General features: G+C 55.2%; 1 protein-coding gene across 1 annotated transcript in view; it reads left to right on the top strand.

Annotated features, from left to right (window-relative positions):
• KCNQ4 (potassium voltage-gated channel subfamily Q member 4) overlaps positions 1-14825 on the top strand; it is a 55585-nt gene that overhangs the window by 26958 nt on the left and 13802 nt on the right. The window contains exons 2-9 of the mRNA XM_023221580.3: positions 7367-7457; positions 8129-8255; positions 8469-8644; positions 9300-9425; positions 9822-9932; positions 10113-10208; positions 12288-12376; positions 14101-14262. Of these exons, the coding sequence (XP_023077348.1) occupies positions 8138-8255; positions 8469-8644; positions 9300-9425; positions 9822-9932; positions 10113-10208; positions 12288-12376; positions 14101-14262 (878 nt within the window). The 5' untranslated portion in view covers positions 7367-7457; positions 8129-8137. The remainder of the gene's footprint in view (positions 1-7366; positions 7458-8128; positions 8256-8468; positions 8645-9299; positions 9426-9821; positions 9933-10112; positions 10209-12287; positions 12377-14100; positions 14263-14825) is intronic.

The following is a 14825-nucleotide window of genomic DNA, read 5'->3' as shown; positions in this document are numbered from 1 at the left end:
GCTACTCGGGAGGCTGAGGCACGAGAATCTCTTGAACCCAGAAGGCGGAGGTTGCAGTGAGCCAACACCATTGCACTCCAGCCTGGGTGACAGAGCAAGACTCCGTCTCAAAAAAGAAAAAACAGGCCGGGCGCGGTGGCTCAAGCCTGTAATCCCAGCACTTTGGGAGGCCGAGACGGGCGGATCATGAGGTCAGGAGATCGAGACCATCCTAGCTAACACAGTGAAACCCCGTCTCTACTAAAAAATACAAAAAACTAGCCGGGCGAGGTGGCTGGCGCCTGTAGTCCCAGCTACTCGGGAGGCTGAGGCAGGAGAATGGCGTAAACCCGGGAGGCGGAGCTTGCAATGAGCTGAGATCCGGCCACTGCACTCCAGCCTGGGCAACAGAGCGAGACTCCGTCTCAAAAAAAAACAAAAACAAAAACAAACAAACAAAAAAACAAGAATTCCACAATGACTCCCCACTGCCTTTGGGATCATGTTCACAGTGCCTGCGAGTGCCACTCAAGGCCCCTGGATCTGGCCCTCTCTGGTTTTTCCACTGCCCACTTCACTTTAGGCCACGTCATCCAGAACTGCTGGCCATTCTGGGCTCTGCCTCGACGGCCACATTCCCACTGCTTGCACATCCTGCTTCCTCTGCCTGGGGCAGCCCCACCCCTGTCCAGTTACCTCCTCCAAGAAGTCTTCACTGATCCCTCCACTTTGGTTGCGTGGAAGGCTTCTTGGGACTCTCCTCAACCCCTTGAGTACACTGTCATGGCCTCGTCCATCCCGTCACCCCTGTGTTATGTTCTGTGTTGTTAATTTCTTGGGACCTGGATTATTCATTTCTGGTTTTACAATAAGCCTGGCTGAATGTAGGTGATAATTAATGTGTCTGAAGTGAATATAGCCCAGAGGGACCAGGTGACAACCTCTTTTCTGCTGTGAGATGCCCTGCCATCTCCCCTACCCCCATCATATCCGCATCTCTCTGGCCTGGCCTCCCAGCAGCTGTCCTTCCAGGGACATGTTGGACACGTCGAGAGAGAGAGACAGACAGAGAGAGAGAGAGAGCTGTGGACACTGGGCAAACGCCCAGTGGGTATGAAGAGAGAGACCTGAGCTTGATCCAGGGACATCCCCAGAGAATCTGGAGCTAGACAGATGGCCGATCCTCTCCACCCCACTGCTGGAGAGTTACCAAGCTGTAGGGACCTTAACCATCATTGAGTTGTCCCCGACCTTTTGTGTGTGTTTCAGAGAGGGAAACTGAGGCCCAGAGCATTAGCAGGGCCCGGTGGTCCAGGTGGTCTTGGGCTCAGGTCCTGCTCTTATGACTTTGGACAAGTTAATATACCTTTCTTTTCTCATTTGAATAACAGCTTTATTGAGATATAATTCATACACTGTAAAGTTCCTCTTTTTAAAGTATTCGATTTAGAGGATTTTAGTACATTCACAGAGCTCTGCAGTCACCATAGTATACGCCTCTGAGCCGCCCTCTCCTTATTGGGGTGATTATGGTACGGTTCCATGGGGTTATCGTGAGAACCGATTAAGAGCATGCATGTAGAGGGCTTGGCACAGTACCTGGCCAACAGGAAGCCTTTGGCCAGCAGGAGCAGTTATGGTTATTACTTCAGGGCACAGCACGAGAGCCACCTCCCCAGCAGAGCTTTCCTCCTCCTCCTGCCCTGTGGCCGCTTCTGGACAGTGACTTGAGGAGGTATAAATGGGGAGAAGGCGGTGATTGCAGTTGTTTAAAAAGCCCTGAGCTGGCTAATAATTGAGTCAGCTGCAATTGCTCCCATCAGCTAAGCCAGTGATTCTCAAAGTGTGGTCCCCATAGTAGCAGCAACGGTATCACCAGGGACCTTTGTAGAAATGCAAATTTTCCACTTCAAACTTACTGAACCAGACATTGTAAGAATAGGTCCCAGAAATCAGTATTGTAACAAGCCCTCCAGGCAACTCTGACATCCACCGTAGTTTGAAAACCACAAATCTAAGCAAACCATTCACTTTTTCATGTCTATCCTCTTCCTCCCTCCTGAACGAGTGGGCTAGTCATGGGATGGGGAGATGGGGGATATGGAGAGGAAAGGTTGTATAAGCCTTGTGATCAGCCCAGCTGGGGAGAGCCAGCCAGGCAACACCCGCCTGTCCCATTCTGCCTCCTGGGCTGGGCAACGGAGAAAGAACATGGGCCACAAATTGCAGTCAGACATGATAGGCAAAGATGTCCTAGAAAGTGGCCTCTAGTCTGGCCTGTCTGATGGGGAGATTAGAGAGGGCTGAGGCCAGCCAGCACCCATGTTTCATCCATATTTGTATAGATGGAGAAACTGAGATCCCAGGGGGCGCCAGAGAGAATCCTTAGATAGTCCTTTGTTGGATGAATGAAGCCACACCCTAGTTGTGGCAGGCATGAAATCCCAGCTAAGGGGTTCCTTCACCTGTCTCCTCTACCCCTGACCTCCAGATACTGATCTCTCTTCTGCCGTCCCTGTGTGAGGAACCCCCTCCAGGAAGCCCAAGGCAGCTTGAGGGTCAGCCTGAGCTGCAGCTCTGCCACAGATCCAATGTGTGATCCTGAACAAGCCTGTCCCTCCCTGAGCCCTATTTCCTCATCTGGAAGATACGGATAATTATTCAGGTGCCTGGAACACAGGATCTTTTCTTTTTTTGCAAGACAGAGTCTGGCTCTGTCCCCCAAACTGGAATGCAGTGGCGAGATCACAGCTCACTGTAGCCTCAACCTCCCTGGCTCAAACGATCCTCCCACCTCAGCCTCCTGAGTAGCTGGGACCACAGGTGCACACCCCCATGCCCGGGTAATTTTTGTTTTGATTTTTTTGTAGAGACAGCATCTCGCAATGTTGCCCAGGCTAGTCTTGATCTCCTGGACTCAAACAATCCTCCCACCTTGGCCTCCCAAATGTTGGGATTATAGGCGTGAGCCACCGCGCCTCTTCCCAGGATGTTTTCTGTTAGTCCAGGTACATCCCTTCAAATGTAATGAGAGTATCAAGGGTATAGAAACTCTTAGCCAGTGGGTTAAAGCAGGGAGAAGTGAAGTTCGGGGGCTTTTTAAGTAGTGTCTGCCAAATGGAGATGGTCAAGGTCAGAGGTGTGCCTTTTTAGGAAAGACCTGAGGCAGCCAGAGGAGTCAGGGATGGATGTGCTTTGGGGACCCCTTCAGTGGGTGCAAACTGGAGGCTTTGGCTTGGTGACACGGTGTTTTGATGTTTGGTTACAGTGAACTCCTGCTATTCATTTACTTAGTCTTTCAATAGTGCTGTGAAATCAGTCAATCAATCAGTCAGTCAGAATAAGGGGCAAGAGAGTGGAGACGAGGCCATTCTTTCAGAGAGGGAATGGCTGGGGAGGCCCCTCCAAGGAAGTGGCATTGGAACAGACCTGGGTAAGGCAGAGGAAACAGTAAAGCAGGTTCAAAGCCTGGAGGTGGAAATATGTTAGGTGTGTTCCAGGACTGGCACGGAGGCCAGAATAAGTGGGGTGCAGTAAGCCAGCGGGAGAGTGCAGAAGGTCAAATTTGGAGGTGGGGGTGGAGGCACAGACCTCACAGCGCCTTGCTGGCAGTGCCAAGGAGTTGGACTCTCCCTCTCTAAGTGCAATGGGTGAAGTCTGAGGAGAGTTTTGTGGAGAGCGATGGTTTCCAGCTGTGTATTGTGGGAAGATGACTCTGCTGCTTTGAAGAGAGTGGTCACATTCAGGCGTAGTGGAGGCAGGGCGGCCAGGTAGGTGCCAGATGGTGGCGGCTTGGTTGGGATGGTGCAGCCTGGCCTGCCCAGGGATAGATTCTGAAGGTAGAGCCAATGGAATTTGCTCAGAAGGGGATGTGCAGGGGGAGGGAAAGGAAGAATCAAGGAGCCTGAGCCCTGGAGGAGCCCTGGTGGCGTTACTGAGACGGGTAGGCAGGAGGTGAGGAGGACTTGAGGACAAATTGAGAACTGGTGTTTGGAAGTGTTGGGTTTGAGAGGCCACCAGACATCCAAGAAGAGTCACTGAGCAGGCATTTGGACACACGAGCTGGACACCTGGGAGAGGCTGCCGCACCCTCACACGTGCTGAATGGCAGAGGCGACTGTGGTCAAGGGGTGGGGCGGGATCCAAAGTGGGCTTTTCCTGTTTGTATTGTTAAGAAAATGCATTTTAATTTTTATTTTTTTTTTATTTTTTATTTTTTTGAGACGAAGTCTTGCTCTTGTCGCCCAGACTGGAGTGCAATGGCGCCATCTCGGCTCACTGCAACCTCCACCTCCTGGGTTCAAGCGATTCTCCTCCCTCAGCCTCCGGAGTAGCTGGAATTATAGGCACCTGCCATTACGCTTGGCTAATTTTTGTATTTTTAGTAGAGACGGGGTTTCACGATGTTGGCCAAGCTGGTCTGTAACTCTTGACCTCAGGCTCTCCACCCACCTCGGCCTCCGAAAGTGCTGGGATTACAGGCATGAACCACCACGCCTGGCCTGCATTTTAAATTTTATATTAGTTTGTTATTACCCAAACAACCCATGTTTGTTCTAAAAAAAAATTAGGAAATACAGGCTGGGTGAGTGGCTCACACTGCCAGCTCTGGGAGGCAGAAGCAGGAGGATCACTTGAGCCCAGGAGTTTGAGACCAGCCTGGGCAACATAGTTCAACCCCATCTCCACAAAAAATTAAAAAATCAGCGGGGTGTGGTGTCATGTGCCTGTGGTCTCAGCTACTCAGGAGGCTGAGATAGGAGGATGGCTTGTACTCAGGAGGTCAAGGCTGCAGTGAGTCGTGATCATGCTACTGCACTCCAGCTTGGGTGACAGAGTGAGACCTTGTCTCAAAAAAAAAAAAAAAAAAAAAGAAAGAAAATGCAGATAAGCAGAAAGCAAAACAAAAGCCAAATCACTTAATTTTACCACCTATAGATAGCCTTGCCGACTCTGGGTACGTGTATAAAAACCATCTCTATTTCAAACATTGGGATCACGTTGCCATTACGGTTTTATAATCTGCTTTTTTTTTACAATTGTGAAGTGGAAATTTTATAGATGTGTAACTACTGACATGGCAAGAAAAGTGTTAATGATGGCCGGGCGCGGTGGCTCACACCTGTAAACCCAGCACTTTGGGAGGCTGAGGCAGGCAGATCATGAGGTCAGGAGATCAAGCCCATTCTGTCCAACATGGTGAAACCCTGTCTCTACTAAAAATACAAAAATTAGCTGGGGACGGTGGCATGCGCCTGCAGCCCCAGCTACTCAGGAGGCTGAGGCAGCAGACTTGCTTGAACCCGGTAGGTGGAGGTTGCAGTAAGCCGAGATGGTGCTACTGCACTCCAGCCTGGCAACAGAGTGAGACTCCATCTCAAAAAAAAAAAAAAGGAAAAAATAAAAGAAAACAAAAGCGTTAATGAAACACTTAGGAAGAAGGCCCCAGAGTGGCCCACTGCTGCCTGAGCTTCTGAGGTCAGCTGAGAAACAGGACTGGAGGGTGTCTATCAAGGCCAGGGTAAAGGCTTATAAAGTCCTGGCTGCGGCCATTCCCTGAGGAGGGGGCTGCATGAGATGACCTCATGGAGGGCCCTTCTGGTCCCAAACCCTGCTTCAGCTGCAGTCCTGATGCAGGTGCATGTGGCCGCTGCCTTTTTTGTGATTAATTATTGAACACGAGGAGCTGGTGCTCTTCTCTTCTGTTCTCCAGTGCCCCATGTTTTTGCTGACTCAGCTCTGGTCTGGAACTGGCCAAGGAATAAGCTCTTCTCGAACTCATTCACTCAAAACAATTTACCGACATCTGCTACCTACCTTCTCAAACCAGGGGCATTTGCTGGGATACACTTGCCCCTCAAACTGGTCAGGAGCCCCTGTCCAGGAGGTGTAAATGAGCCATAGCCTCCACTTCATAGATAAGGAGATGGCTCGGAGAAGGCAGGTGACACTCCCAAAACCACACACACAAGCAGGACTGGGATCCAAACTCAGATCTCTCTGACCTTGAGCTGCTGTCCTTAAGGTCACCATGAAACATGAATATAAATAAAGCCACATAGAAAGTGACTTGGGCCACACACAGGGAGGCAAGCATCGGGAGCTGGCAGTTCTGAAGTGGGGATAGTGGGGTGCAGGAACCAGAGGCTCTGCAGAGCATGTAGCATTTGTGTTCCCGTAGGCATGGAGGGTGAGCAGAGTCTCGCAGGCACAGACATGAGGTGTTCTGCGTAGCATGCACCATGCCAGTAACGGTGCAGAGGTTGGGAGACTGGGGACGTCTGGGAAGGCTGGCGGGTCAGTACACAGAAATGTATTTCCAGAGAAGCCCATTCCCTCTGGAGTCTCCTCCAGGGTGTGTGAATGTTCAGCACACCCCTATCCCAAAGAGGGGTGCTCCTGGAAGCCACCTCATTCGCCTTTGCTGTGTCTGCAGCCTGTGACCTCTCACCCTGCTCTCCTTCACCCATCCACATACCGCCAAGGCCACCAGCTCCTCTCCTCATGCCCTTTGTCCTCTTCCCATCCACTGGGAAGTTGGGAACCCTGGCTGTAATCTTGGCTGTGTCCTGGGCACATTGGGTGACAAAGGGTGAGTCCTTCTTCCTCTTTGGGCCCGTTTCCTCGTGGTGCAGTGGGAGATGAGGGAAGTATTAGATGTGCTAAAGTCTAAAGTTCCTTCCATTTCTAAGCATCTGGTTCTGGGCCACTCTGTAGTTTCACACTGTCTGCAGGGGAGTTCCTGGCCTTGATGGCCCAGCTCCACACTGCCCAATTCCCCTCTCTACATCCTCTCCTCCCTGCATCCTTCCTTCTCTACCTGTCCTCCATGATCCTCTTTCCTTTTCTAGCTATCTTGTTACTTAATTCCACGAAGGCAGGGGCAGTTGTCCCAATTCTGCAGATGAGGCCAGGCTCCTGCCACTTTGGAGTGCCTAAGAAAGAAGGTCCCTCCTTCATCTGCCGACCTTCCCTGAGCCCTGGGCTGACCTCTGGAGCACTTCTCCCAAGACATGTTAAAACCAAGCTGGGGCTGAGGCCACCACTTGTGGGTGGCTAGACCTGGAGGAACCTTGAGTCAGTCTATTTCCACTGCCAGCCCAGACAGACCTGCTACTCACAGATGAGTGACTACCTCTCTGAGGTAGTCAGCCTGCAGTAGGGGGCAATTGAAATAGTTGTGAGGTCCAGTAGCTTGGGGCTTGAGGGCTGTTGCCTTTGGTGCCCAGCACAGAGCTGTAACTCCAGGGAATTCTGATTCTGATTGCCACATAATTCTCTGAAAATAATGCTCTCCTCTCTTGGCTCTGTAACCCCCTGCCAGGGGCACCCTTGGCCGTCCTGTCCCTCCAACAGTCTAACCTTCTCCTTCATGCTGCAATTGTAGATTTTTGCTGGTCTTCAGTTGCCTGGTGCTGTCTGTGCTGTCCACTATTCAGGAGCACCAGGAACTTGCCAACGAGTGTCTCCTCATCTTGGTAAGTGCTGGGAGTCCAGGACTGAGTGGGGCTGTGTGAGGTAGCACCTCTGGGCTGAGGGCTGAAGGTGGAAAGAGGCTTCTCATACCATGGCTCAGAGAGCAGCTTGCTGTGCTGTGTTCCCTCAGCTGTGGCTGCCTCTCTCTGGGCATCATCCCCACTTTATAGCAAGTGTTGGGGGACCTCCTGCCTCTATGCAAGGGCTTATGATGGGTCCAGAATAGAAGTGAGTAGGCTCCACCCCTTCTCAGGACAAAATCTGCAAACTCCACGTGTGGTGGATTTTAGTTCAGTTTTTGCCTAAACACAAAACACCAAACGGAAGCCCCACAGAGGGAGACAGCTGACAGCCAGCCACCCTTTTGTCACCCGGTCAGAGTTAGGGAGTCTGAGACAGCTGGGACAGGGAGGGAGTGTTGAGGAGCAGAAAAATCCGATCAGCTCATGGGGGCCGGAAGGGGAGGACATGCTCGGGCTTTTAGTCTTCTTGCAGGAGGCGGAGGGGCTCTCCTGCTCTCCGGAATCCTCAAGTCCAGGAAACTCCAGGAGAGGGGTCTGAGGAGGCCCTGGTCCCCTTAACCCAGGGACTCTTGGCTGGGTCCGAGCTTGGCTGAGACCTGGGCCTCAGTCCTGGAGAGTGAGGACCAGAACTCAGGCTCCTGGTCCCACAGGAATTCGTGATGATCGTGGTGTTCGGCCTGGAGTACATCGTCCGGGTCTGGTCCGCCGGCTGCTGCTGCCGCTACCGAGGATGGCAGGGTCGCTTCCGCTTTGCCAGAAAGCCCTTCTGTGTCATCGGTAATGAGGCGCGCCCCGCCCGACCTGACCCCTGACCCCAGGAGCCAGGGTGACGCCTTGACCCCAATCCTGACTCTGACCCTGGAGACCGGCACAGATTCAACGGACCCTCCCCCTCGCTCCCCAGTCCCCTGCCACAGCCCCAGAAGTCCCCGCCTCCGGGTCCGTGCGCGGGGTGGGCTGGCTGCGACCTCGCCGCTCCCGCCCCTGCAGACTTCATCGTGTTTGTGGCCTCGGTGGCCGTCATCGCCGCGGGCACCCAGGGCAACATCTTCGCTACGTCTGCGCTGCGCAGCATGCGCTTCCTGCAGATCCTGCGCATGGTGCGCATGGACCGCCGCGGCGGCACCTGGAAGCTGCTGGGCTCAGTGGTCTATGCTCACAGCAAGGTGAGGCCTGCGGACCGCGCGCAGAGGCTCGAGGGCGTGTCTGGGGCAAGAGCGGAGCGGGCAGGGCGGAGAGGGCGAGGTCAGAGGGGCTGTCTGGGTGCTGGGAAGGGGTGGGGCCTGCGGGGATTGGAGCCCGAGGTCTAAGTGGGTGGGGCGAAGTGGAGTCCGAGTTAGGCAGGGGCGGGCCTAGGAGTCCGGACCAGATCAGGGGGCGGGGCCGGAGAGGCGGGGCTTGAGGGTTTCCCCTAGATGCTTTTGGGTTTGAAGGGACGACTCCTACCACAAAGTGGGCAGCTGAGGTGGGACCTGAGGGTGGGGCTGGAGCGGGGCTAGGGTGGGCCCCACGTGCAAGCCTGAAAGTGGGACTTGCGGGGCGGAGCAAGGTGGGCAGGGTGCTGGAGTCCTGAGCTTGGAACCTGGAGACTCAAGGCAGGCGGGGTGGGGATGAGGGTGGGAATAGGGGTCGGGGTAGGGGCAGTGCTGGCGGTTTCGCAAAGGCCAGGGCAGGGTTGCCCTGATGGGAGGAGCTGAGAAAGAAAAGTGAACCAGGGACTCCGGGAGATGGGGGACCTTTATCCCCTTCCCGTGTGGAAGCCCCCCACATCTCCCAGGCAGGCGCAGCCCTCCTCACCGCGCCCCTCCGCATGCCCTGCAGGAACTGATCACTGCCTGGTACATCGGGTTCCTGGTGCTCATCTTCGCCTCCTTCCTGGTCTACCTGGCCGAGAAGGACGCCAACTCCGACTTCTCCTCCTATGCCGACTCGCTCTGGTGGGGGACGGTGCGTGAGTCTTTGCAGGGCTGCCCTTCTCCCTGGGACCCTCCCTGGGAACTTCCCGAGGTATGCCCATTGTGACTCCTGACTCAGGGTTGAGCGGGCCTGTCCCTGGCCTCTCACTAGAGCTGGAAGCTCCCTGAGACCAGCCCCAATGCTAACCCCCCAACCTGCTCTGGTGGACCTGCCTCTGTCCCCAGCTAGCCCCCAACATCAAGCCCTTGTGACTGTACCCCTTTCCCCTGACCAGCCCAGGAGAGGGAGAATCCATCTATGACCTTAACCAGCCCCCGTGAGTGACCGCGGGCCCCTTCCCTCATGATCAGGCTCCTACCTGCCTGTACCCCCAACAAGCCATAGGTGGCCCCCGTGACCAGTCCTGCTGGTAACCTGTGTCTCCAGATTACATTGACAACCATCGGCTATGGTGACAAGACACCGCACACATGGCTGGGCAGGGTCCTGGCTGCTGGCTTCGCCTTACTGGGCATCTCTTTCTTTGCCCTGCCTGCCGTGAGTTGCCTCCTGCTCAGTTGGTCGGGGAGGCTGAGGGTGGGACCTGCTCAGCCCCTGTCACAAATCTGCCTGGGGAGCCTGGGGCACCTCAGAGGGGCACGGATGGGGACACCCTTGCAGCCTCTTACTGCCCCACCACTGCCATCACATTCCCCCAAACATGCCCTATCCCTCTAGGGCATCCTAGGCTCCGGCTTCGCCCTGAAGGTCCAGGAGCAGCACCGGCAGAAACACTTCGAGAAACGGAGGATGCCGGCAGCCAACCTCATCCAGGTACAAGATGCCCAGGAAGAAGCCCCAGGAGCAGGGCTGTATGACTGCACTGGTGTATCAACCCTGTGTGCTGACCCATGTCCCCAGCCCAACTGTGACACCACTTTGAAGCTCAAAGGGGCTATGTGACTTTCCTGGGGCCACATGCCTGCCAAGTCACATACAGAGCCAGGATGCTCACTGACAGTGCCAGAAACTTCCCCCTGCACCAAATGCCTGGTTTAGGGCTAGCCAGAGCTACCCTATTGCCCAACTCCAGCCCAACTTCACAGGGCCTGGGAAGGGGTGGAGCCCGGACAGGAGCCCTGAGGCCTCTGGTAGAGACCCACTGTTTGTCCCATCAGCTGTGCAGCAGTAAGCCGGCCCCACTCCCAGCACATTCATTCGTTCGTTCATTCATTCATTCATTCATTCTACAAGCACTCACACAAATGAAGAGAAGATGGTGCAGACAGGGCTTTTAGGAACCTCAACATTTAGCAGGTGGGTGGACTGGCAAAGTTGAGCTGGGCAAGGAGACAGAGAAGGAGCAGCCAGAGGGGTGGGTAGGAAGTCAGGAGTGTGTGGTCTCAGTTTCCCTCTGCGCCATGGTGTGTTGTGACTGTGTGTGGGCTGAGGCCAGGGCTCTGATTTTCTGTGACCCCGGGACTAGCCTTGGCTTTTTGCTAGTCAGGAGTGTGTGTAAGAGAACTCCTTGCAGGAAATGCTTCAGGGAACACTGGCCCAGCCCACCTCTGCCTGCTCGCCAGTGTGTCACCCTCTGAGCCCCAAACCCAAGCTTCACTCAGCCCCTCCTTACCTGTCCTCCCCAGGGTAGAACCCTCCTCCCTGTCCCTGTTATCTCCAGCCGCCAGCTCAGCCTTTTCTTCTTAGCGTCCCTTGGGGCACAATGGCTACTGTCCCCTGGGAGCTGGCCTTCTGAGGGGCATTGTAGGGGCAGGTGGCTGGCACTGTCCATGCCAAGAGACAGCTGGTATTGTGGTGCCCATAATTAATGAGACAGCTCTGGCAGCTGCTCCCCAGCCCATGCCAGGGGCCTAGGCAAGCAGGAAGTAAAAATATTCCTGTCTTAGGAGGGTGCCTGGCTGGTGAGGTCAGCGGTGGCAGCCCCTTAAGGACAAGAGGCATTCAAAGAAGGGAGGCATGCAGGGCCCAGCTCTGCCTTGTCCTGCCTGGCAGCCTCCATGCCTCCCTGCTCTCGCTGATGGCCACACTCACAGTCCCTCCCTGGCTCTTCCTACGTGGAGGGAGAGGGAGTCTTTCCTCCTGTCTGACTTTCATCCCTCCTGCTGCAGAGGAAGCTGGGCAAGTCCACGGACGCTGAGGGGTTGGTAGGTAATGCTTTTCCTCCCCTCTCAGTCCTTAGTATTCCCGTGGGCAGTGACAGGCAGCTGGGAAAGATGGAGTGGCATTGCTAGTAATAATAATGGCATTCTGCAAACATTCGCAAAGCACCCACATGTGCCAGACACTACATTTACACTGAGGATGCAGCAGTAACCAAGACACAGCTTACAGTCTAGGGGGAGAGAAAGTTATCAAATACACAATGAATAGGTATTTATCAAACGTGATAAAGAGAATAAGAGGAGTGTTTTGTTAAACAAAACACTTTGTTCCTCTGTTGAGGAACCTGGCACGAAGTGCCTACTATATGCCAGGCACTGAGCTTGGCATTTAATATACAACTGTTCATTCCTCACAACACCCTGTAGTATTACATGTGTTTTACAGGTGAAGAAACTGAGGTTCTGAAGCTTTACTTAATGTCCTCACTAATAAGGGGCAGAGCTGGGATTGGAAACCCATGTCTGCCTGACAACAAAGCTCCAGCTCTTAACCTCCCTGTTCTATGGTCCCTGGCTCTGACGTTGATCTGCTTTGTCCCCTTGGGGAAGTCGTTTCTCCCTAGGCCTTACTTTCTTGGCTGCCGCTGTCGGTGGCTGTGGAATTGGAACTGGCCTCTGGCTCTGGGTAACCCACAACTGGACCAAGGACTGTGTTCTTTCAGGGGAGAGGGCTGGTGGGAACTGAGAGGCCTCACTGATGCCCCATCCCCCACGTCCCCCATACCACCAGGCTGCATGGCGCCTGTACTCCACTGATATGAGCCGGGCCTACCTGACAGCCACCTGGTACTACTATGACAGTATCCTCCCATCCTTCAGGTAGGTCCTGCTGGGGGTGGGGGTGGGTGGGGGGCTGGCAGTAATGACCTCTGAGGACAAGTGGCTGAGACGCAGCCCTGGAGGGTGGAAAGGGGGTGATGGCTCCCAGGGGAGCACCTTGGGCCGGCTCTGCAGATCTTATGTAATTCAGAGCCTGGAATGTCCTTTATTCCACTCTGCTATGCCCAGGGAAGGGGTGGACACTGGACATAGGGCACTGGTGAAGCCCCGGCCCATGGCTGAGCCCTGGCCCCTGGAGTGCTGGCAGTGTGCATGCTCACCCATAGGTGATGCCACCTAGCGCAGTGATACAGCCAACTCGTCTCCCCTCAGTCCTGAGTGGGGGACAGGGTTAGTGGATATTGCAGCCGGTTGGAGAAAGTGTGGGGTGGGCAGAAACATGTGTTCCAGACTTAGGTACATGCTCCCACCCTGAACTCCCATGTGGGAGTATGTGCCCACTTTTACTGTGCCAGTCAGCAGCCTCAGGGCCCAGAAGTGGGTCTGCCCCACTGGCCAGGGCCATGCTAAGACTGCATGGGGGTGGCACCACGTGAGGGATTATTAATAGCATCACGAAGGTGCGTGTGGCCAGGTGCCTGGCTAGGCCCTCAGGCAGGAATGAAAACCATGGAGCCCAGTTCAGTCCCACGGGCAGGCGGGCATCAAGCATGTGGCTGGGCCAGGATGCTGTGCTCAGCGCTTCTGTGGGCGCCTTTTTTGCCTCATTAGTTCTCCAGGAGCAGCTGTTGCACGATCCCGCTCCCCCCTGCACCTGGCTCCCCCATCCCCATGCCCTCCCGGCCCTAAGGGCTTCCCAGGGGAGAAGCAGGAGAGGAGGGGCTGGGAAGAGGGGCTCCCACCATCACACTGGTGCATCTCTCCACCCAGCAGAGGCAAGCTCCTACCTCAGAGTGGGAAAGTGACTAGATTAGAAGAGGCCTTTTTTTCAAGGTCAGGCATTTGAGAGTGGGACAGGGCTGCTTTGTAAGAAATACGATGTATATGAGGGGAGATCTGGGGGTGGGGGTGGTAGGATGGTCTAGGACCTCTGCCCAGAGGAACAGAGCCTAGTCTGGAGATTCTGAATCCACTGGGCATCTGCTCCCTGGACCTCAGTTTGGGCATCTGCTCCCTGGACCTCAGTTTGCTCATCCATACAATGGGAAGGCAGGCAGGAGAGAGGGAAGATACTCTCCTTGGCTCATGGCAGCGGGAAATGACCTGGAGAGTTAGGAAGAAGCCACAGTCCTGAATCTAGTCTCCAAAAACCCAGTGGCAGGGGTGAGTGCTGCAGGGGAAGGAAGCTGGGCTAGCCACCCTGTCACACTGCCCTCCTCGGCCTCCGTCTCCCCTTAAAATCCAGAGTCAGATCTGGAGGGAAAGGATGTCAGGGCCGCTGCTGGCCTCTGAGCAGGCACAGCACGTTCAGGCAGTCAGCTTGATGGACTGAGAGTAAGCTCCTTGCGTGACTGCCCTTGAGATGTGACAGCCTTCACATCCAGGCCTGGCATCCCTGGGGATTTCCCGGGAACTGGGGGTAGAAAGGGAGTGGGGAAGGCCAGTCTCCCACTGTCCACCCTGTCCTATTCTGGCCGGGCTCTCAGTGAACACCTCTAGAGCGGCAGGACCTGGCAATATCTGAGCTCAGGAGCTCTGTGCCCACTGGGTGAGGGGGGCGGTGCCAGGGCCCTGTCTACCGCTGATGGCGCCCTCTCCTGCAGAGAGCTGGCCCTCTTGTTTGAGCACGTGCAACGGGCCCGCAATGGGGGCCTACGGCCCCTGGAGGTGCGGCGGGCGCCGGTACCTGACGGAACACCCTCCCGTTACCCGCCCGTTGCCACCTGCCACCGGCCGGGCAGCACCTCCTTCTGCCCTGGGGAAAGGTAGGGGCCCCGTGCGGCTGCCACCTCCTCTTGCTTCTCCTCCTCTTCTTCCATTCTCTGTCCTCATCCTCTCTGAGACCTGCCTTCAGCCACTTCGTGGGTGTCTGGGCCTGTTTGGGGGACTCCTAGGCCGTCAGAGGGCCAGACAGGTACAGGCTGAGGGCCTCTCTCGAGGGGCCTGGCTGGACTCACCTTTTTGTCCCGTGGGGGCTCTAAGGGTCTGAGTGGGAGAGATGTCCATGCCATCCTTTCCCATCATCTCCTCCGTTCATGGCATTGTCCTCTTTCTTTCTCTGTTCCCACGTCCCCCTCACTCTTCCATCCCTGCACTCCCCATCCCTCCCGGGAAGCTGGACAGAGGAGGAGGCCACTGGCCACAGGTGCTTACGGCTCAGGTAATCGTGGGCACCATCCTGGGGTGTGAGGGCAGGGAACCCCCTCCCCCAGCATGTTGCTCTAGGAGGGACTTGGTACTGAACTCGCCTCTCGGGAACGAGATGCCAGCTGGAAAGAGAGCTCTGTGACTAAGACCTCTGTAGGACCTGCGTAAACTCAGCCAGTGA

The sequence above is a fragment of the Piliocolobus tephrosceles genome, chromosome 1 (assembly GCF_002776525.5).
Source record: "Piliocolobus tephrosceles isolate RC106 chromosome 1, ASM277652v3, whole genome shotgun sequence".
Classification (NCBI taxonomy): Eukaryota; Metazoa; Chordata; class Mammalia; order Primates; family Cercopithecidae; genus Piliocolobus; species Piliocolobus tephrosceles.
This window is presented reverse-complemented; position numbering and strand designations above follow the sequence as displayed.